The 24,092-nt window shown below is 35.0% G+C and overlaps 1 protein-coding gene across 3 annotated transcripts in view; it reads left to right on the top strand.

Moving 5' to 3' along the window:
• The window catches only part of ARL6 (ADP ribosylation factor like GTPase 6), a 42,128-nt gene extending 30,377 nt beyond the window's left edge, over positions 1-11,751 (top strand). For 2 of the 3 annotated variants that reach the window (XM_059392123.1, XM_059392121.1), the window contains 2 exons: positions 1,296-1,351; positions 9,028-11,751. In XM_059392123.1, coding sequence (XP_059248106.1) covers positions 1,296-1,351; positions 9,028-9,053 — 82 coding nt within the window. In that variant the 3' untranslated portion in view covers positions 9,054-11,751. Of the gene's footprint in view, positions 1-1,295; positions 1,352-5,118; positions 5,591-9,027 lie in introns of those variants that run through there. The other variant, XM_059392122.1, reaches the window with a different exon arrangement.
• Positions 11,752-24,092: the final 12,341 nt, after the last annotated feature.

The raw sequence follows: 24,092 nt of genomic DNA, 5'->3' as shown, positions 1-24,092 counted from the left end.
AATCTAACTGAAGTCAGAGAGAAATTCATGCAAAAGTTTGGAGGAATAGCTTGCCCGACAGAGAGGCCAGACAAGTGAAAAGGCTCCTAGATGAGAATGTACCTTATGTGTTCCAGGAATAGCAAACAGTGCAGGCTGGCTTGAGGAGGGAGATCTAGGGGGAAGTTGTAGGAGATGAGGCCATTGAGAAATAGCCATAGGCCATATCACACAGGTCCTAGTAGGACATGGTAAAGACTTTGGCATTTATTCTAGTTACAGGTCTGATGATGTATTCAAAGGGAAAGGTAGAATTCAAACATTTGGGAATTATTAGGAAAAGATGCAGGGTTTTTAGTATGGCACTAATGCCACCAGTAAAGGGAACAAGTTTTTCCATTTTATTACTTGTTTGGTTGAGACCTTAGTCTTGCTTGGGACTATAAGTGTGTGATAAAAATCAATACATTGATCTTTCTTGATTTAAGCATTGCAGTTACTAATGTTTTGCTGCTGATATGGATAATCTATAATTTACTTTGAATAATTATATATCACATGCTGTTGATTTCTGTCTTTCTATTTTAAAATAATTTTATGATAAGTCATATTCATAATCTAATTCCTTGAGAGTAATTTGTTTTGATTAGAATCAAATTAATTATTCAGGTAACTATGTACACACTTAAAGGAGCCCTAATCATTGAGAAAATCCAATTATTTATACTAATTGCTATCAGTCTATGTCTTTGAAAGACATTTGATAGTATAAAAATCCTCTGCATTTTATTATTTTAGTTTATTCAACACCATTTTATAGATGCTACAAATAAAGGCAGACAGTTGAATAGCCTGTCCAGGTTCCTGAAGCCATTAGATATAAGGATATGATTGAAATCTGAGATTTTTTTTTTTTTATTCTCCCAGTTTACCAAAGTTATAATTACAGGTTTATACCTTATAGATATAAAATTCCATTTCAAATAAAGTCACTCCGTCGTGTGCCTAAATTACAACCTAAGTCAAGCATTTCTAATGGATAAATGTTATTGAGCCACTGGAGCTGGGCAAAGTAGAATAATAACTTTTTAGTGATAACACTTTTCCAAATGTCTATTATAAATCATGAATAAATTTCTCATGTCTTTTCTGAGCACTCAGACTTTTTCCTGTTTATATTCAGTTTCAGCACTTACCAGTTTTGCTCAAATATAGGTTATTAGACTATAATAATTTGCCATATAGCAAAATTGTAATTATTATTATGGTTTTATGAAGTAATGAAATGGATATGTTTCTTATGGATTTTATTTCAGTGCTAGTGATGCCATAAAAGGAGAAGGATTGCAAGAAGGTGTAGACTGGCTTCAAGGTACATCACAAAATACCGTGCATCTTCAGCCTTTATTCCCATTCTATTCATATTTTTCTTTCCCTTTTTACATTTCATTTTTACTATATCATTGCCTTTCTTATATCCGTTTATTTCTGCTGTCAGAAAAAACAATCGAGTAAGTATCCAATACCTTACTACATGTATTTTGTTGTTGTTGTTTGTTTTGTTACTTGGTTTTTGGTTTATTTTCTTGTTTTTTGGGGTTTTTGTTTTGTTTTGTTTTTTTGGACAGGACAGGACCAATGGGCAGAAAAGACCTATACTGGGGTTGTGAGAAGCAATTGATTATATACTGTGAGGTGGGGAGAAATAGGGGAAATGGGAGGTTTTAGAAAGAACTTTTATATGCTAAAGAGGACCTACAAGATAAGGGAGGCCTTGCCTTTGTCCTGTTAAGGTTGTTTCTCCCTCTAGCAAGGCTTTAAAGTTAAGATAGTTAGGAGCTTCCTGGAAGAATGTGTCACATAGCCTATGGAGGAGTGTGGTGGAGGGCAGATGGCAGGGTGTCTGCTTATGCTTTGTCTTAAGCAAGCCTTCTGCTCTCTCATCATTTTCCCCATGAACAGTTTTGATCCTTAAATATGTTGAAGATGGAAGGTCTCATCTTCTTTAAGTTCTTCCTGCTGAATGGGGTGTGGAGATGTCCCTACCTATGGGTCAGTATTGGTCAGTTATGGAACAGATAAAGGAGATACAAAAGGGGGAGGCAGCTGAATCCAATGTGGTCAACATATATGAACCTCCATGAGTAGAAAGGATCATCTCATGGAGGTTCATGTCAGCTGGAAGTTAGGCAGCAAAGTTGACACTAGGCAGGATGACACCAGAAATGGCAGAATAAGATTAATATTATAATGAGAAAGAAAAATCAGAATAAAAGAGCTTTGATAGTTGACCTTTGATAATTTTCCTCTAGTTCAGGACTGTAAAGCAATCACTAAAGGAAAGAGAGATCATTTAAAGTGCTAATTTGAGTATCCATTCATTTAGAAACCTAGATTTATTTTTGTGGTAATCTGGAATATATAAACAGCATTTTGTTTTTTATTTTAGCACAAGTTTCCCCTTAATGTAGCAGTGAAAACATCTAATGCCATTCTATATTGTAAAACTGGTTCATGCATATGTGTTACTTCAGTATTTAATGGAGAAATGCTATTGTGAGTGTCCTTTAGGGCTTTGACCATGTACTAATTAAGAGCTTCCATGTGCAAAACATCCTCCAGTCTCAAAGAGGGAACAAAGATGGATGCTAGGTGGTCATACCAATGTAACACAAAATGTGTCCACTGTTGTTTTAAAATTGGAAGATTCGCTGGGTTGGTAATAATTTTAATAATGTGTCTGTGCATTCAGGGGAAACCCAAAGTAAGGCAACCTATCCAGCCTGGGACACAAGTTAGAAATACATAGTCAATGGGTTTTGTTAGGGCCTAGTCATATAATTTTGGGCATCCTTTAACTGGTGTTAAGATACCAAGGGCTATTCAGTTTTAGAGGGCCAACTTTTGAATTTGTTGGTGACTGCCATGTCAGGCTAAAAGATGGTCACTGTATGCTTGGCTAAAGTCTCTACTTGTAATTTTACATTAATAGAGGTAGTTCCTAGACAAATATTACTAAGGAATAAAACCATTAAGAAGCCCTCTTTCTTTGAGGTCCAGCCTTAACAGTATCCTAATTACAAGGAATCACTGTCAAGTGAGAGACTTGTCTCAAGAGATTAGGGCAAGTACATCCCCGAGTGCATCATCCAGTCCAATCATAGAGAAAGTGGGGTCATCCATTATCTCCACAAGTCTGTAATTAACCTCATGGAGTGGGCTCCAGCTTTTTAAAAAGTTTTCATTTTCCTTAAATAAGGAAATTGGTCAAGATGACATTTGAGTTATACAGTTGTTCGGGGATTAATCCCATTTTCCAGTTGTTTAAATAATAATGTGCACATGGAGGTCCTCATATTATTCCCACAGCATAACAAGCAATAAGATTATCTGTATATGAGCTGTTGTATAGTAAATATGTAAAAACTATATCTCTGCAATTTACCTCAAGTTGTCTAGCTTAAGCAAACAACATTTAAGAACAATCAAAACTAGGATTTAAGATCTGTAGAGGTGGGTTATTGACACATAATTTTTCTCTCTAAAATAACCCTCATTTCCAGAGATAGCCAAATCAAGATGAATTTGTCTGCAAAACAAGTCCAATTTTAATAAACTTGGCCAAATTATTTACATAAGTAGCCTCTCCTGGCCAGAAGCCAAGTCAAGTACTTGCCATCAGACATGCCTGCAATTCCTGTAGGTTTAGGCAGATTCCTCTTCACAAGGTGCCCAATATATCCTGAGGTTCCTGTACTTCCCAGAAGTGACATTCTTTGCTCACCTGGTGATGCTGCTGGGAACTCTGAAAGCAAGGTATTTCCAAAGGGCTTTATGCGCCATGTTTTGTGAAGTCAGCCTTAGTTCCTCAAAGCCGTTTGGTCATATCTGAGTCTAGGTCTGTCTCTCAAATATGATATTCCAGTCAAAGCCTTGATAAAATAACCAATGTTTCCAATGGTGTCCTGTTACAAGAACAGAAATAATAATAAAAAAAATTAAAGCGTTTAACTTTTTTATCTACCTGAATCCTCCAGAATTCAAAAGGTCCCAGTAAATATTCTTTCTTCCATGGCAATCATAGTAAATTACATAAGTTTGGTAAGATTCTGTTCTTCTTGTAACAGGCTACATTTACTTCTATTACATTTTTCTGAAGGGTTTATTTAAATAAATAATTTGCATCTTTACAATCAATATACATGGCAACTCTAGAAAATTTAAATTTATGGCAACAAATTTCTGTCAGATCTAGTGACAGAAGCACATTTGAAGTTTGGGACAAATTCCAGGCCTTAACTGTCAATAATTAAAAATAAGTTTGAATGGCATATATCTCCTAAGAATCATGCTGAACTCTGTATAGTTCCATTTATACATGTTTACACAAATTTTAACACTCATTTAGTATTGTAGATACCAGTGTTCTACTGATGTTTTGTATATTTCAGTTTTGTTATCTAAAATAGCTATCATTGATTGGTATAGTATTTTACCATTATCAAGGAATAAATTAAGATGTATCATTTCCTCTAAGATTACATTGTTTATAACCATAGGAATGGATTCAAACAGTGACCCACACAGAGCCATAGATGTGAAAGAAACCAAGTCCTGTGGGTTCTTTTATTACAGGACATGAGTCAGGCTGAAAAATGTCCATTTGTGAGCAGAACTGGGGATCATTCCTATCAAGAATCTCCCAGCCCCGAACAAGGATAAATAACAAAATATTATTAATTCTACTTGTAGTCTTGTGGCTATAAGTTTAATTTCTTCTACACTGACCTTTTAATGCTAGTTATATATGTAATTTTGCGTTCTCTTATGCATATCCTGGTGAATCTAAGAATAGCCTGCTTGACCATGCATAAAGAGACATACTATCTCTTTGGTTCAGAGTATTAAATGTATAACTGATAAATATTTTTATGTGTTATGTGTGGTATTTTCATAAACTGCACAGACTGGTTTTTTTTGTTGTTTTTGTGTAGACATCATGACATTTACCGTTAAACTATAAAGAATGTTATAGTCATACTTTACAATTAAGTAAAACATAATTGAGAACCTTTAATGGTGATAAAGAACTGTTTTACACTTCTGATGCTTTTATGGGACTTATTCTCCATAAAACAGGTTAAGGAGCAATGTTCTACAGAAGATCAGAAGCATATGTTCAGCCTTGATTTATTTTCCCAGTCCTTGTTGCTCACAGTGAAGATATAGCATGGATAAAACCCTACTGTTGCTCATAAAAATATAGTACCTACTGAAAATAGGTTGATAAATTGTAGTTCTCGCTTCCTTTTTTTGTTGGTATATTTTGTCTGTAATAACATGGCCACTAGGTGTCAGTAACGATCTAACATCACAGTTCCACTTGCCAACTCTGTTCTTATTACTAATTTTTGTGTCTTTGATTTGTCTGATTTATTATCTTTGTATCTTACTTCCCCTTTTGTAAGGAGGATACACTATTGGAAATATTTTTGAGCCTTTGTGTTACCATATTTTATGTAACTTTTAGAGCAGTTTTCCGTGAACTGTTTCCCTATCTTATGTAGGGAATATAGAATAGCAATAAAAAATATTTGAGCTTTTGAGTCTAGCAGATTTATTCTACTACTTTCTATTAACAATTGTATGTTATTTTCTTTTGAAGATAATTTTCATCACCTATACAAATAAAAAATAAGAAGTCAGAAATTGTATGGATTAAATAAAACACTGTGTTAAAGTGTCTCAGATAAGAAAAAAAAACCAGTAAATGTTAAATTCACCTTCTACCTAAGTGCTCTCTATTTAGGAGAGGAGGAAACTTAGTACATAGATGTTATCAGCTTGGTTTTGAATAGGAGATCCTTTGTTCATCTTTCCTATGTAATAAATAGTTTACATTTTGATTCTCCAGACTGTCTCTCTGGATTTAAAAAGAGGTAAAAACTCATTTTGCAAATTAGGTAGCAGTAAATATAGGAGACTAATCCATGCCTGTAACTTAATTTATTAGCCACTGATTTTTATGTAAATTTAGCTATGAAAGATATTCTGAATTTGTATCTCTTCATTTTGCTTCCAGAATTATGAAATTTCCTAGTATGATAAACAAGAAAGTCTCTGGTTCGTTTTGGACCAGTTTAATCTTACTATTTTAATGTTGAAAATTTTTGAGTAAAATATTAAATGACATATATTATGTCATGATCCCCTTCTCTTTTGAAAGGATTTTCAATAATTACCTATATCTTATAACCCAAAGACAAGAACTCCTGGGTAGACTATGAAATGTCTTTTAAAACTACCAAGGACTACACAGAAACCATTGCAGAGGCATAAGTTGTTATCTAGCTCTGAAACTTTCAAATGAGACTTATTTTAAAGATTTTATTTATTTATTTGACAGACAGAGATCACAAGTAGGCAGAGAAGCAGACAGAGAGGAGTGGGGGAAGCAGACTCCCTGCCAAGCAGAGAGCCCAATGCGGGGCTCGATCCCAGAACCCTGGGACCATGACCTAAGCTGAAGGCAGAGGCTTTAACCCACTGAGCCACCCAGGCACCCCTCAAATGAGATATTTATGAAAAGAAATATTTCCACATGACTAGTGAAACATACTAATTTTATCACTTTATCGGGGAAAAGTTAATGTTTCCAAGATTTTAAAGTAAGACTTTTATATGCATATGGGCATTCCAATCGAAGATAAAGGACTGAACACACGCTTGGTTTCATCCTCTTCTCAAATCTAACTTAAAGGGGGGGGGCTTTGGTTTAAAGAAAAAAAAAATGACAAAAATGGCAACCAAATTTTAAAAGCTGGATGTCTGATGAATGTTGGATGATTTAAGAGACCTGAGGATGGTGAATTCTAAACTAGCACTGAGGAAAGCTGGAAAGCATCCTACTTTACATTGCAGATCCTCTCAAAGTCTCAGATATTGATGAAAGGTGGAAAGAAGGATGAGATGGGGCTGAAAAGATAAGAGAGTTAAACTTTCTTGCCCCCAAGAAAGATTGGAGATTCATTCTTGGAGAGAGAGTATCTCCAGTCTGGGGAATACCAAGCACAACTGTGTGTGGCAGTGCTGATCTGAAAATGAAGAATAACTGAAAGTTTTTATACCACATAGTGTAATCATCTTCCACCTTTTCCTATGTCTCCAAGAAGACACTGTCAGTAGGCAGGATATAGAAAGTCATCTTTGAGGAATCAGACCAGCGAGAGAAAAGATCTAAAGCTATTAACAACAAAGATTCCTGAGAAAATGGTGTAGCTAGCTACACTAGAATAAAGATCATATTTTATAGGCCTCACATACATATTGAAATTTTGGTCAGCTTTATAGTGTTCATTCATACTTATGAGAAGATGGCAAAGGATCATCAGGTATTTGAAGACCAAAACATTAAAAATAAGGGAACATCAACATACCAAAAAAGTGGGTTATAGAGGAAGTAGTATTTATTTAGGGAGAATATTAAAAAAACAACAACAACAAAACAAACTATTGGGGTATTCTCAAAGAGATAAGAAAAGGTATTACTTTCATGAATATGACCAGGGATACTACTTGGAAAGGACCAATGGGGGGGGGGGATGTTCTTAGAAAATAATAGAACAGAAGAAATTGAAAACTCAATAAAAAGATAAAGGCATTCTCTCAAGAAAGTAGAGCAAAAAGGTAAAATTGGAAAGAAAAGAAAGAGGGGGCCCAATATCCAAATAATACAAATTTTAGAATGAGCGAAGAGAAAATAGAAGGGAAAAAATTTACCAAGTAAATCACCAAACAGTATTTTCCAGAACTGAATGATGGATTTAGTTGAAAGGCCTCTTGAGAGCCCAGTGCAGTGAATGAAAACATTCCCACACCAGGGCTCACCATTATTTAATTTCAACACTGAAGACAATGGAAGATTTTACAGGCTTCCTGGAAAGAAAATAGTTTCATGTTAAGGATAAGGGAGCAGAAATAGCATTATATTTCTAATCAACATTTGGAAGCTGTAAGATAATTGGGCCGTGGAAAAGTCCAAGAAGAAAATAATGGAATTATATGCGCAGGCAGTGCCAGTTTATTGTGACTGTAGAAATTAAACATCTTCAGCCATGCACAGTCTCAAGAATGTACTTTCTATACCTTTTACTAAAGTAGCCATTGGGAGGTATACTCTTAAAAGACAAGGGAATAAACCAAGAGGTGAAAATAAGAGACCACGAAACAGGAAAACCAGCATAAGAGCCTGTGTGAAGGATCCTCAGGATGATCATGAAAGATAATGAAATCCTAGAATGGTAATGAGAGATCCCTTATGAAGATGGCTGGGCAAACATAGAGAACAACTGGTCCACATTAGAGAGTTTTGGAAGAAACTAATGGAGAGTTCTTCAAGAAAGTGGAATTCATAGGCTATGTAATGTGCTTCATAGTAATAAAGGTTTAAACAGTGTGAGACTAGTGGCAATGAATTAGTGTCAAGTATCTTGAAAAACTAAGACAAGACTAGAGAATAAGGCACACTTACTAAAACAGGGAAAACAAAATGTAGAAGAAAGGAAGAATAACGGAGGGAGATACAACCTGTCTCAGTTGTGAGTAGCATGTAGATTCATCACATGACTAGATTACTGTGGTAGAAGAATAGGAGTGCTGGATGCATAACGGTTGCAGGACAACACAGTGAGAACTGAAGCCTCATACTTCATTGAAGGAACTGATATTTCAAAAAGTAATTTTTTTAAAAAAGTGTATTACTTAGAGATACAGAGGTAAATCTCCGAAAAGGGGTTAGAAATGGTTGCCTAAGAAAGAGGAGATGAGCCAAGGGATTGCTATTTTTCATAAAAGCCTTGGAGAACTAGTTGGCTCTTAACTGTGTGCATGTACAATGACAGAATCAAAAGCCACAATGTGTTTGTGCTTTAAACAAACAGTTGTGTGCATAGGCTTCCACAGTGTTTTTATAGATTTTTCTTGGATTACTTTAGAAAATGGATTTTGCCTGTGGAGACTGATAATTTTTTGTTTGGTTTTTGTTATCAGATCAGATCCAGGCTGTGAAGACATGAAAAGATAGTATTTGGAAACCTCAACAGTTTTCAATTCAAGGAATGTATCTTAAGGCACACTGAATACTTCATATTTTTTAAAAGATGTTTGTGCATCTAGGAATACTTCATAATCTTCTGCTTGCATTTATGGACTCTGAATGAACTTTTTAAGAACATAGGACTTCAGGTATGCTAATCTGACCATTAATTTTATTAAAACTAAATCATTCCTCAGAAGGGCTCCTTCTCCAGAATTATCAACTTCTTAGTAAAAGTCTACATTTGATTGTAATTAGAATGTTTAAACTGAGAGTTATAAGCCACCTCAATATCTCATCATGATTTATAGTATGTTTAATGCATCTTTTTCAAATTGTCTTACAAAGTTTAGTTTATGGTATGACTTTGCAGTATGATTGTGTTTGGAAAAAGAACTTTAAATATTTATAAGGGACCATGGGTAATTAATATATACATAAAATTTTTACTATATGTCACTATCAATAAACAATATACAATGTACAAACTAGTGTACTTTGTTTACACTGAAAAGAATAATGCTGTGTTAATGTAATATTTAGTGTTTTACTGTCAAGCATTTGTAAGTTTTCTGAGACCAAATTAAGCTGAATTTATTTATCCCATGAATGTGTATTGAACCTCTCTGTACCTATACTAGTCCGATATTGTCCCAGGCAATGGTGATACAAGGTAAATAAATCAAGACATATTCTTTATCCATAGAGAACTTAAAATTAATGAGGGTGATTTTGAGAACCTTTTCAAACATAGTATCATTTTATTTTTGGCTACATGACTATCTTGGATTTTAAGATTAAGAGGTATGCAAATGAACTAATGATTCTTAAATAATTACTTTAACTGACTTCTTATTTCTTTAAAATGCCTCCAATTACTATGGCACTTTCTTAAAATAAATTGTGACTCACCAAACTGTATTTTTCCTGAGCATAAACTGATAAAAAAAATGTTGTTTAGAATTTTAGACACATCTCAGGTATCTTCTCTATGCAAATTGTGTTAGTTCTCAAAACTTAATTAGAGACCACTTAAAATTGTGATCTCTGAGTAGAAGCTTTCATTTTAAATTAACCACTAGAAAACAGTATATAGAGCAAGGGTGTCAATCCTGAAAAACACTACATATAAAGAACAACTGTAATATACATGTGGAAAACATCTTACCATGTCCTTAGCTGTGAAAATGATAAAAACAGGAGGCAAGGGGCACCTGGGTGGCTCAGTCAGTTGAGCTACTGCCTTCAGCTCCTGCCCTTTTCTCTCAAATACACAAAATATTTAAAGAAAATAAAAATTAAAAAGGAGGCAAAAGATAAGTGAGTAATACTAGGTACATTACTGTAACTGTGGTACTGGTTGTATATGCCATAGAGATTTGAATTGAAATAGTTTTAAAAGTAAAGTTCTGTAATTCAGTTTCTCTTAGGCCAAAAATCCCAGTGGTTTGGAATCTGATAAATTAAAAGTTATCCAGAATATTTGAATAGTCCAGCATTTTAGCTAGCTTACAGGCCTCTGTTTTGATGAGGATACAAAGTGAGATTCTCATTAATCTAGAGTTGCCTCAAATATAAAAGGGACCTGAAAACACTGAATGTAGTTTAACAAAATACTTATATTCTGTTGTTCTGGAGGATAGGAGAATAGTTTAGGAGGATGAGTATATTAGAGTTCAAATCCTTATCCACCAGAACGATTGTAATACTTCAATAATAATAACTATCACTATATGAACAATATATAATAGCTATCACAATAATAATAATAGCTATCACTATATGAACACTATATTTTGAGCTAGATATTACTACACATACTGGATTTTGCATTATTTAATTGTCGCAATAACCTTGTGTGGTAGGTAGGTTTTATTATTTCATAGACAAGGAAACAGAGACCTGAAAAAATTACTTGCTAAATGGCACTAGTAAATGCTGGTGCTATGATTTGGAACCAAACCATCTGTTTAAGATAGATGAATTCAAGAGACAAGAGTATTACAGATAATAGAAATACAGAGCTATCTGCCACAAGGATAGCGAAAAGGATTGAAAAGGCTCTCATTGGGGTGGGAGACCAGGATGGGGGTGGGAAAGTCAGAGAATAGTGACTACTATTTTGTTTTTGATTGTTTCTAAAGTCTCTGACTACTTCAGATTTTCAACTCTGGGTATAAATGAGTAATAAAAATACTTTTTAAAACTACACTGATACTAAATTAATGAGTACTGCACAAACTGCTGTAACTCATACCTGTGCAAATATTTAGAAGAGAGAAAAGTACTTTTTCCTTAGTTTCCATGATCTCCAAATCTAGTTTATGCTCTATTAACATCTATTCTACTGTACATTTTCATGTGAAGATTATGTAGAAGCACATTGGACTATAGGATGCCATAAAAGTGTGGATAAGCTGAGGTTATTACATTTGTATTTAACATGGTATACAATTAAAATTTATTTCATTAAAACTCAAGCAAGTGTTTTTTCATGTTTAGACATCACTCTGTTGCAATTTTAATTCATTAAGTTCTATATTTCAATATAAACACTTCATAAAATGTTCAAAACTTACTGTATGTATTGTACTTAAGTATTTATATGTGGCCCTATTCAGCCCATGCCTTGTAAATCACGAAAGAGTTCAGTTTTATATAAATTTGTTTTTCATTTATAGGTTGTCTGCTAAAAACTGTGAATTATTTTTTGATTGCTTAAGTTTTTTTTTTTCTTTAGAATTCTTGGCATAACACGTTGTGATTTCCATAAATATATGCAGTTACTCTTGGGAATACTTAAGGCAGATACCTCCTACATGTAACTGTGGTGTGTTAAAATGCTGTAGCATTTTAACTATGAATATTTTCTGCTTTTTGATTATTCTCTTACTTTTTAGATTAAAAATAAATAAAGCAGATTAAATGTTCACTTAAATGGATTTAAAATAGGTTTGTCCATTTCTGTGGCTGGGGGGAAATACTACAGTAATAGAAAATTGGTTATTGTGTTTAATTGAATGTTTTAGGTAACTTAGTTATTATATTCATAGTGAATCTTTCTCATTAAGGATGCTTCTGCTGGGATTTACAAGGGACTTCCTCGGGACCATTACTGACTCTTCCTTCTGATCACTCAATTTTAATGCCACACTTGGAGTTTCATCAATGTACAGTGCTAAACTTTTTCTGGTGATTTAGAGTAAACCAAGAGGGACAAATTAAATCTTTCTCCAAATTTGAAGTCACCAAGTAATGCTACATACAAGTCATAGAGGAATAGTAGGTATTTTGAAAACAAAATTTGGTTAGATATGTAGTAGTAATAATAAGCATTTTTATAGCTTTTAGTATGTGCCAGGAACTTTCTAAGAACTTTACATATATTAATTCATTTAATCCTCTTGACAACCTTATGAAATAGGTGTTCTCATCTCTGTTACATAGATCAGGTGTCAGCAAACTACCAATCTGGTTCTGTATAGCCCTCAAACTAATAATTTTATATTTTTAAAGGATTAATTAAGAAAAAAAGAGCAATAGATACTGTAATGTGGTCTGTAATGCATAAAACTATTTATACTCTGGGGCTTTACATAAAAATGGTTGACCCCTGTTACAGTGCAAATAAGCAGGACTCTGGATTTTGAGTCTAGACAATCCGGCTCCAGAATGTATGTTCTTAACCTCTATGAGGTTTGTCAAAAAGCTAAATATTTTCTAAAATGGAATAGAACAATTTTTAAATCACTTCTTTCTTAAATAATTATATTAAGTATGAAAAATTAGATTCAGATGCCTACAAAGTAATGCTCTTTGAAATCTTTTTTTCTCCCCTGGTAAAACTGATGTCCTAGCCTTCTGAAGTGTTTTTCCTTCCTTTTCTTTAAATGAGTAGCAACACATTGGGCAGATTCTGAAACATCAGACATGTTAAATTTTAAAGAATTATTTATTTATTAGAGAGAGTGCATATATTGTGGGGAAGGGGCGAAGGGAAAGGGAGAGACAGTCCTAAGTGGACTCCATGCTGAGCATGGAGGCTGATGTGGAGTTCAGTCTTATCATGCTGAGATCACGACCCGAGCCAAAACCAAGAGTCGGACACAACCCCCTGAGCCATCCAGGCACCCCTGCACACATTAATATTTTAAAGTATAATCACACACACAGGTTATCCCTAAGCACATGCTTTGACTTTCCAGATTTCCCTATTACTTTTACCGGTATATTTTGACATAAATGATAAGTAGTATTGATAGTCTTGAAATACATATGGTAAAATTTGGGAACATTTATGATTCAGTTTGTAGATATGTGTTTTTTTAAAAAGATTTATGTATTTTTAGTGAGAGCACAAGATGGGGGAGGGGCAGATGGAGGGAGAGAATCTCAAGCCGACTCCCCACCAAGCAGGGAGCTCCATGTGGGGCTCGATATCTGGACCCATGAAATTGTGACCTGAGCTGAAATCAAGAGTTGGAAACTTAACCGACTGAGCCACCCAGGCACCCCGTGGATATGCATTTTAAGTTAAGTGATTATGAGTAACAACTATAGGTAAAAATATGTTCTTGATTATAAACTTCGTGGTTATCCCTCCATCTTCTAAATTTTTGCCATGTGACTGGTGATATAACATATATCCATCCATAAAGTATGAGGCCCTAAGTTAGTCTCTCTCTCTCTCTCTTTCTCATTCTCTTTTGGAAAAGTATATAAATTCTTCCAGGTATTTTATGGAATACCTTAATGTAGTAAACTGAAATGGGTTTATGCGTCTTCCAGTTAAATGAAATCATTAATGTTGGCAGTTAAAGCCAATTGTACATTCAAGCTCTCTCTTAGCCTTAGTGTACTCTGTGTGTGTGTGTGTGTGTGTGTGTGTATGCTCACACTTCACTCACCAGTGATCATTAACTTTTTTCCTTGGGCTTTCTTGGGCAGATTCATAGATCTATCTTGCAAATGTTATTCTTACCATTTTTTAGGGTTTTTAAAAAAAATGTTGTTATTTGTTTTTATAACTCTTAAATGTGATATATCTGCTCTTGTCATTTCTGGAAACCTTATTATTTATTTGATAGAGTTTTAATATATTTTTAGATGCTAGATTATTAATGTCTTAAATACTATCTGCTAATTTAGTAAGCTTAATTTATACATTCACAAAATATAACTTACCCTTTTTACATTTAAAACCCCTATACTATGAATAATTTTATTTATGCATAGCAGGACAAGATTTTTTAAGAACACATCCCAAAACCCTAGGATTTTGAAGAACATAAAAGCCACTCTCAAGTAAGCGTAGTGATAGTCAGTTGATCAAATGTGACCTTGGAAGGGACCGCCTGGGTGGCTCAGTCAGTTAAGCATCCAGCTCTTGTTTCAGCTGAGGTCATGAGGTCAAGCCCTGAATGGGGCTCCGTACTCAGCAGGGAGTCTGCTTGAGATTCACTCTCAATTTCCCTCAGCCCCTACCCCTGTTCGTGGGTGCTCACTTTGTTTCTCCCTCTCTAAAATAAATAATTTTATTTTATTTTTCTAAGAAATCTATCTTAGAAGTTCTAGGTCTGGATAACTTGGAGTAAGCACACTCCACCATGTCCACCCTTTGAATGCAATGGTAAAACCTGCATAGACCAGCTATTTGAATGCATGGGCAGCTACTTGAGGACTGAGAAGGAAATAGTAGTGGGAAGACTGAAGAAGACTGGAATTTAATGTGCCACGATCCAACAGTGACTATGCCCATTTTTTTCCCCTGTGGTGTCCCCACTACTTTGGCTTAAAGCAGCTTAAAACCCAGAACTAAGCATCTGTGCAGACATAGCTCCAGGAGGAAATTCCAGCTCAGAGTGGGAAAGGAGTTTGCTAACAATCAGCAAAAGTTAAGGAAATACTAATTGTTTTCTACCCCTTGTTGTGCATGAACCCCCCAATCTCAAGTACTCAACAGTAGCAACAGTGGCAGTGGGTAACTGATAGCTAAAATTCTGAAAAGGAGAAACCATCCTCTACAGTGAGTCCTTATGGTCCTAAGAAGTTGTGGCAAATGCTCATTCCTTTTATTCTGTTTTCCAACCACTTGGCCCCAGACAAGAGCACATTCAAGGAAAGAGTATGGCAAAATAAGGTTTGTAAAGAATCAGCTTTCTAGATGGTGGATCAAAAAGGGAGCCCCAGAGAACTGGAAGGTGTAGGGGAGATTGGGAGAAGCAGAAGATCAACAAAGCTACTCCATAAAGTTGTTTGTGGACTTTCAGCCTTAACCTCACTATGGTCTGAGCATAAATGTGTATACTTTGAGACCTGAACTGTAGGATATGGACAACCCAAATTCTAGATTGACCACTTAGGTGGCACATACATGGACTAGATCTGAATAAAACCACAAAGGTTTTTGAAACAGAAATAACATTGAAACTATAATTGCTATGACGCTGGTTGGAACTTTTGACCTGAATTCAACCAGGTTGAATGCCTTCTAAAACAAAATGGTCAACAGTCTCCACAGAATTTAAAGAATACTCAGACTCATAATATTTGAGATGTCCAGGACACAATGCAAAATTACTAAGTGTGCAAAAGCCAGGAAAACATTCACATGGGAAAAGAAAAAGCAGCTGATGCCAATGCCAATATAATACAGATGTTGGAGTTATCTAACATATTTATCTAACTTTATTTTTACTTTTATTTATTTATTTAACAGAGATCACAAGTAGGCAGAGAGGCAGGCAGAGAGAGAGGAGGAAACAGGCTCCCTGCTGAGCAGAGAGCCCGATGTGGGGCTCCATCCCAGGACCCTGAGATCATGACCTGAGCCAAAGGCAGAGGCTTTAACCCATTGAGTCACCCAGACACTCTATATTTATCTAACTTTAAAATAACTATTATAAAAATGCCCAAAGTAGAGATGAACATTCCTGAAACAAATGGAGAAATATAAAGTCTCAGTATAGAACCAGAAGATGTAACAACAAAGATAAATGAACATTTTAAAAACTGAAACATACAGTAGCTGGAATAAAAACTCCCTGGATAGATTCAATTAAGACATAAAAATGACATGGATTTTGGGGTGCCTGGGTGGCTCAGTGGGTTAAAGCTTCTGCCTTCAGCCCAGATTATGATCCCAGGGTTCTGGGATCAAGCCCCACATTGGGCTTTCTACTCGGCAGGGAGCCTGCTTCCTCTCTGTCTGCCTCTCTGCCTACTTGTGATCTCTGTCAAATTAAAAAAAAAAAAAATGACATGGATTTCATTTTGTTGTCTGGCTACTATAGCACGGTCTTTCAATATTCTGTGAAATGTGAGAGTGCACATCCTTGCCTTATTGGCCTTAGGGGAAAAGCTCTCAGTTTTTCCCCATTGAAGATGATATTAGCTGTGGGTTTTTCATATATGGGCCTTATTATAGAGGTATATTCCCTCTAAAACTACTTTGTTGAGGATTTTTATCATGAATGGATGTTATACTTTGTTAAATGCCTTTTCTGCTTCTATTAAAATGATCATATGTTTCTTACTCTTTATCTTACTGATGTGATATGTCACATTGTTGACAGGTAAATATTGAAGACCCTTGCAACCTAGGAACAAATCCCACTTGATCATGGTAAATAGTTTTTTTTGTTTTTTTTTGTTTTTTTTATTGCTGAATTCAGTTTGCTAGTATTTTGAAGATTTTTCCGTTTGCGTTCACCAGGGATATGGGCCTATAGTTCTCTTTTTTAGCGGTATCTTCATCCAGTTGTGTCAGGATCATGCCAGCCTCATACAATGAATTTGGATGTTTTCCCTTTTTTTTCATTTTTTTGGAATACTTTGAGAAGAATCAGTATTAATTCTTTAAATGTTTGGTAGAAGTCCCCTGGGAAGCCATCTGGTCCTGGACTTTTCTTTGTCGGGAGTTTTTTTTATTACAGATTCAGCTTCTTTGCTGGTTATCAGTCTGTTCAAATTTTGTTTCTTCCTGTATCAGTTATGGTAGTTTGTAGTTTATATGTTTCTAGGAATTTATTCATTTCTTGTAGGTTGTCCAATTTGTTAGCATATAGTTTTTTATAATACTCTCTTTTAATTGTTTGTATTTCTGTGGTGTTAGTTGTTACTTCTCCTCTCTCCTTTGTGATTTATTTGAGTGCTTTCTCTTTTTTTCTTGATAAGTCTGGCTAGAGGTTTATCAATTTTACTGACCTTTTTCAAAGAACTAGCTCCTGGTTTCATTGATCTGTTCTATTGTTTTTTGGGTTTCTATAGAGAACTATAGGCCCATATCCCTGGTGAACACAAACGGAAAAATCTTCAAAATACTAGTAAACTGAATTCAACAATAAAAAAACGATTCACCATTATTTATTTCTGCTCTAATCTCAGTTATCCTTTTATTTCTGCTCCTTTTAGGTTTTGTTTGTTCTTTTCTAGATCCTTTAGGTGCAAGGTTAGGTTGTTGAGTTGATGTTTTTCTGGTTTCTTGAGATAGGCCTGTATTGCTATAAACTTTGCTCTTAGAATTGCTTTTGTGGAGTACCCTGGGTGGCTCAGTCAGTTAAACATCCCACTCTTGATTTTGGCTAAGGTCATGATCTTGGTAATGAGATCAAGCCCTGCATCAGGCTCTGTGCCTGGTGTTGAACTGCTTAAGAGTCTCTCTCTCTTCCTCTGGACCCCCACCCCACCCACTCACCCTCTGGCTTTAAAACAAAACAAAACAACAAAACAAAAAACTGCTTTTACTGCATCCCAGAAGTTTAGACCATTATGTTTTCATTTTCATTTGTTTCTATGTATGTTTCTATTTCTTTTTTTTATTTCCTGGTAGACCCATTCATTGTTTAGTAACATGTTATTCAACCTCTGTATATTTGTGGTCTTTCCAGATTTTTTCTTGGGGTTGACTTCTAGTTTTATAGCATGTGGTCAGAAGAGATGCATGGTATGACTTTGATCTTCTTGAATTTGTTGAGCTTTGAATTTGTGGGATAATATGTGATCTATTGATCTATTCGGGAGAATTTCCATATGCACTTGAATGCATATTCTCCTGTTTTAGGATGGAATATTCTGAATATATCTGTTAAATTCATCTGTTCCTGTGTCATTCAAAGCCATTGTTTCCTTGATTTTCTATTTAGATGATCTGTCCGTTGATGTAAGTGGGGTTTTAAAAGTAAAGAAAAGGAAGTAAAGGTAAGAAAGAAGAAAAACTTATACTATTTGCAGATGACATGATACTCTATATAGAAAACCCAGAGAGTCCACCAAAAAAACCTGTTGGAACTAATAACCAAATTCAGTGAAGTTGCGGATACAAAATCAATCTAGAGAAATCTGTTGCATTTCTGTATACCAATAATGAAGTAGCAGAAAGAGAAATTAACAAAACAATCCAATTTATAGTTGTACCAAAAATAGTAAGATACCTAGCCAAAGAGGTAAAAGACCTGTAATCTGAGAGCTTAAAACACTGATGAAGAAATGGAAGATGACACAAAGAAGTAGAAAGGTATCCCATGCTCATGTATTGAGGGAACAAATATTATTAAAATGTCTGTACTACCCAAAGAAATCTATGCATTAAATTCAGTTCCTACCAAAATACCAACAGCATTTTTCACAAAACTAAAACAATTCTGAAATTTGTATGGAGGGGCACTTGGGTGGCTCAGTGAGTTAAGCCTCAGCCTTCAGCTCAGGTCATGATCCCAGGGTCCTGGGATTGAGCCCCACTTCAGGCTTTCTGCTCGGTGGGGAGCCTGCTTCCCCATCCCCCGCCTGCATCTCTGTCTACTTGTCATCTCTCTCTCTCTGTCTAATTAATTAATTAATTAATTAATTAAAATCTTTTAAAAAATTAAAATAAAATTTGTATTGAACCAAAAAAGACCCTGAAAAGCCAAAGCCATCTTGAAAAAAAGAAAAGCAAAGTTGGAGGCGTCACAATTCTGGACCTCAAGTTATATTACAAAACTGTAGTAATCAGAATAATATGGTACGGGCACAAAAGTAGACACATTGATCAATGGAGCAGAATAGAAAAATCAGAAATAAACCAACAACTGTATGGTCAATTAATCTTTAACAAAGAAGAGAGAATACACAATAGGAAAAAGTCTCTTCAATAAATGGTGGGGAAACTGGATAGCAATAAACAGAAGAAAGAAACTGGACCACTTTCTTACACCATATACAAAAATACATTCAAAATGGATTAAAGACCTAAAGGTGAGACCTGAAACCATTAAAATCCTAGAACACAGGCAGTAACTTCTTTGACATCAGCCATAGCAATTTTTTTTTTTTTACATATGTCTCCAGAGGCAAGGGAAACAAAAGGGAAAAGTAACCAGTTTGGACAATACCACAATGAAAAGCTTCTGCACAGTGAACCTAAAAGGCAACCTGTGGAATGGGGGAAATATTTGCAAATAACATAATAAAGCATTAGTATCCAAAATACATGAAGAACTTAAATAACCTAACAACCTAAAAACAAATAATCCAGTTTAAAAATGGGCAGAAGACATGAACGGATATTTCTCCAAAGAAGACGTACTCGTTACCAACAAACACATGATAAGATGCTCATCATCACTTACCATCAGGGAAATGCAAATAAAAATTACAGTGAGATATCACCTCACACCTGTCAGAACAGCTAAAATCAGCAACATAACAATTGGTGTTGGGAGGATGTAGAAAAATAGGATCCCTCTTACATTGTTGGTAGGGAATGCAAACTGGTACAGTCACTTGGAAAACAATATGGAGTTTCCTCAAAGAGTTAAAAACAGAACTACCCTACAATCCAGCAATTGCTGGTGGTGCATCACAGTATTGTATTATTTCTTATTCTCCTACTGTTTTGACTACATGGGTGTGTGTAGATACCAATATAAACACATATTTGTTTATATGTTTGAATCAAGACATTTAGGACACTGAAAAAATAGATGATCTTTTATAAAATTAGTTTTAAAGAATATTCTTTGTATTTCTACTTAGAAATCATAATTTACTAATACAAGTGATACCCTAAAGTTTCATAGAACATTCATTGTCTGAAAATACCAAGATAATATATTTAAAACTGTTAGTGAGGTTTCCACAAAATTTTAAATTTCACTTCTGCACATTTTAGAAACCTGGCGTGGCTGTATTTCAATAGTACTGATAATCAATTTCATTTCCTGCTGTTATGTAAAGGTAAATGGCATCATGTATCCAGTCCTAAATTTAAGGTATATAAACAAGTGGGAGAGTTGAATAATCACAGTATTACGTTATATAAGCTTGTCAAAATCAGAATTTATCCATTATAATAAATATTCCATTTCATTTGCAAATGAAAGTAGTAATATCCTATCTGTGATGTATCAACTTGCATTAGTCCATTTAGCCAACTAAAATATCAGCGACTAAAAATGGGTTCATTGATAGCAAAGTAATAAAAATGACACAATGCAAATTATCCATTATGCCAAAAAAATCAATAATCATAACAATTAAAATATGAAGAAGAGATATAATTTCTTCTGTCATGTCCCTTTTGCAATTCATCAGCAAATTCTGTTTTTAAAAAAGAAATCCAGATTCTGATCTCCCACCACCCGCATTAGTACTGTTCTGGTCCAAACTATGGTAAGCTGTCTGGACCTCTAAACTCATTTCCTCGTTAGTCCCTCTGCTTCCCTTCTACCTTAACAACAATGTTCTCCCTTACACAGCAACCAGTGTCATTTTCGTTTTTAAAAAATAAATCCTGTCATTCTATCCTTAACCTTTTAATAGTAGCTTCCATCATATAAAATCCAAAATATTACCAGAACTATAGACGTTTCTACCTAACATGTTCTAACTCTGTCTTTAGCCTCCTTCCTAATAACTGGTTGGCCTCACTTACTGCACTCCAGCTTACTGTTTCTCGAATGAGGCCAACTCTTCCTCTGTAAGACCATTATATTCTTTCCTCTACCTGGAATGCCTTTCCTTGGATCCTTGCATGCCTCACTCCCTAATTTCACTCGTCATACCCTTAGAAATGTCATCTCTGACTATTGTATTCAAACTAGTGAATCTATACCTCTTCCCTATTCTATTTTGCTATATTTTTTCTTATTGCACTTTATCATGACCTGGTATTATTACATATATATTATATATATATATAGAGAGAGAGAGAGAGAGAGAGAGATTGTTGGTCTTTCACACTAGAATATAAACTCCATGAGTGCTGAAAATTTGTTCACACTGAATTACAAGGGGCTAAGACACTGCATGGTGTACATATTAGGCCCATATTTATTGAATTAGTTAATATGTAAGCCAATATTACATGTAATTTTTGCATGGTCCACAAATTTTGGGAGCATAATAAGGAAATAAAATTGGAATGTTAGCGAAGGTTAACACTGTTAATTTATTTATTTATTTATTTTTAAAGATTTATTTATTTGACAGAGAGAAATCACAAGTAGACAGAGAGGCAGCCAGAGAGAGAGAGAGAGGGAAGCAGGCTCCCTGCTGAGCAGAGAGCCCGATGCGGGACTCGATCCCAGGATCCTGAGATCATGACCTGAGCCGAAGGCAGCGGCTTAACCCACTGAGCCACCCAGGCGCCCCAACACTGTTAATTTAAACAAGATATTAAATTATTCAGTAATTAACTTTTTATACGTCCATTTCTATTCCTAAAGATATTCTTAAGCTTCTAGCCATGAAGATGGGGCTAGTAATATATTATCTTTTTCATTATTTTAAAAATAAGTTGAGGGACGCCTGGGTGGCTCAGTGGGGTAAAGCCTCTTCCTTTGGCTCAGGTCATGATCCCTGGGTCCTGGGGCCACATAGGGCGCTCTCCTCAGCGGGGAACCTGCTTCCCTCCCTCTCTCTGCCTCCCTCTCTGCCTACTTGTGATCTGTCTGTCAAATAAATAAATAAAATCTTAAAAAAAGAAATAAGTTGAGACTGAATTACGCTTCTGAAAGAGTGGAATAAATTTCTGATAGACCAACCCTCCTACAGATAACTATAAATTCTGGGCAGCAGCAAAAAAATTCCATGTATCTGAAGTTTTTAGAGAATGAACAAAAGCAAGCATATTTTGGAGGGGAGTTGAAACTTAGAAGGTGGCAGTGAGTGTGGTAAGTTTCCCATTTTGAGGTTTTTTGTTTTGTTTTGTTTTTTATTTAGTAAACTCTGTGCCCCTCTTGGAGCTTGAGCTCACAACCCTGAGATCAAGAGTCATGTGTTCTACCATTGAGCCAGCAAAGGGCCTCTTCATTTTGAGGCTTTTAGTCTGAGAACAAGCAGCAGTCATAACTAAAACTGGGCTGCTAAGCCTCTGACAAAAAATTTGCCATATTTTTGCCCTGAAGAAAAGAGGACAGGGCGTGGGACAACCAGAGTCACTGCAAAGTAAAGGGAAGAACATTCAGTAAAGGATAGATCCAGAGAATGGGAGTCTATAAAATTCTAGGTATAGACATTCCCAAGTGTCTGGCTATGTCCCAAACCAGAAGCAAACAAAGCAGACTCAAAGCAGGTTATAGCTAGGGCTAAAATAATGAACTGAGATTTGATCTGCTGTCAACAATCAGTAAGGCCAATTTGCAGTGTGAGTTTAAACAGTATCTCCATAAAATAAAAATGGAAATATATAATAGAATTTGGAATTATGTAATAGAATCCACAGTCTTCTACACCATAGCATTCAAAATATCTAAGAGACAAAATATCTGATAATCCAAATTGACATATGGAGAACCAGAAGACTATGACCAGAAAACCATTTTCAAAGGAAAAGTTAAAAGGTCAACACTGAGATGACTCAACTAGAATGATCAGAAAAGTACTTTAAGGCAGCTGTAGTAACTTAATGAGATAAAGGGAAAAATGCTTATAAATAGAAATTTTCAGCAGAAAAATAGAAAATATTAAAACTAAATGAAATTCTAGAACTGAAAAATACGATGTTTGACACTTAAAAATCACTGCATAGACTAACTGTAGAATGAAAATGACAGAGGAAATAATCAACAAACTTGAAGATATAGATTAATAGAAATTTTCCCATCTGGAGAAGAGAGAGAAATATGGGGAAAACAACAACAACAAAACCTCAGGATCCTGTGGGATAATATCAAAAATATTTTTTGCATATATGTAGTTGGGAATCCAACAGGGAAAGGAAAGAGATTGGAGCAGAATAAATTTTTAAAGAAATAATGGCTGAAAATTTCCCAAACTGAATGAAAGACATAATTTATAGATTTAAGAAGCTCAGCAAACCTCCAACAGAGTTAATACAAAACAAAACAAACCCCCTAGGTACATCATAGCAAATCATTGAAAACTAAAGAAAATTTCAGAAATACCTAGGGTCAGGATGGAAGGAATATATTTATATACTAAGTGATATAAACTATTATATTTCTTACAAGAAATGCTCTATGCTGGAAGACTATAGTACGATATCTTTTTTTTAAAGATTTTTTTTTTTTTTTTTTTTTTTTTTTACAGAGAGATCACAAGTAGGCACAGAGGCAGGCAGAGAGAGACAGGAGGAGGAGGCAGGCTCCCTGCTGAGCAGAGAGCCTGATGTGGGACTCGATCCCAGGACCCTGGGAATCATGAACTGAGCCAAAGGCAGTGGCTTAACCCACTGAGCCACCCAGGAGCCCCTATGTACGATATCTTTAAAGTGTTGAAAGGAAAGAAATTATTCAGAATAATAAGATAGAACACTTAGAAAAAAATTTACCAGCTGCTCTGCACTATCATAAGAATAAGTTCTTCTGGCTGAAAGGAAATGATACTAATCTAATTTTCAGGAAACAATAAAAACCAATGAAATGGCAAATATTTGGGTCAATATAAAAGATTTTTTTTTTTGCTTTAATGTCCTTGAAGTATATGTGAATGTCTAAAACAAAAAGTGAGCATATTCTTATGAGGTTTGTAATGTGTGTGTGTATGTGTGTGTGTGTGTGATACAAATGACATATGGCAA

This window comes from Mustela nigripes, chromosome 2 (genome assembly GCF_022355385.1).
Source record: "Mustela nigripes isolate SB6536 chromosome 2, MUSNIG.SB6536, whole genome shotgun sequence".
Classification (NCBI taxonomy): domain Eukaryota; kingdom Metazoa; phylum Chordata; class Mammalia; order Carnivora; family Mustelidae; genus Mustela; species Mustela nigripes.
This window is presented reverse-complemented; position numbering and strand designations above follow the sequence as displayed.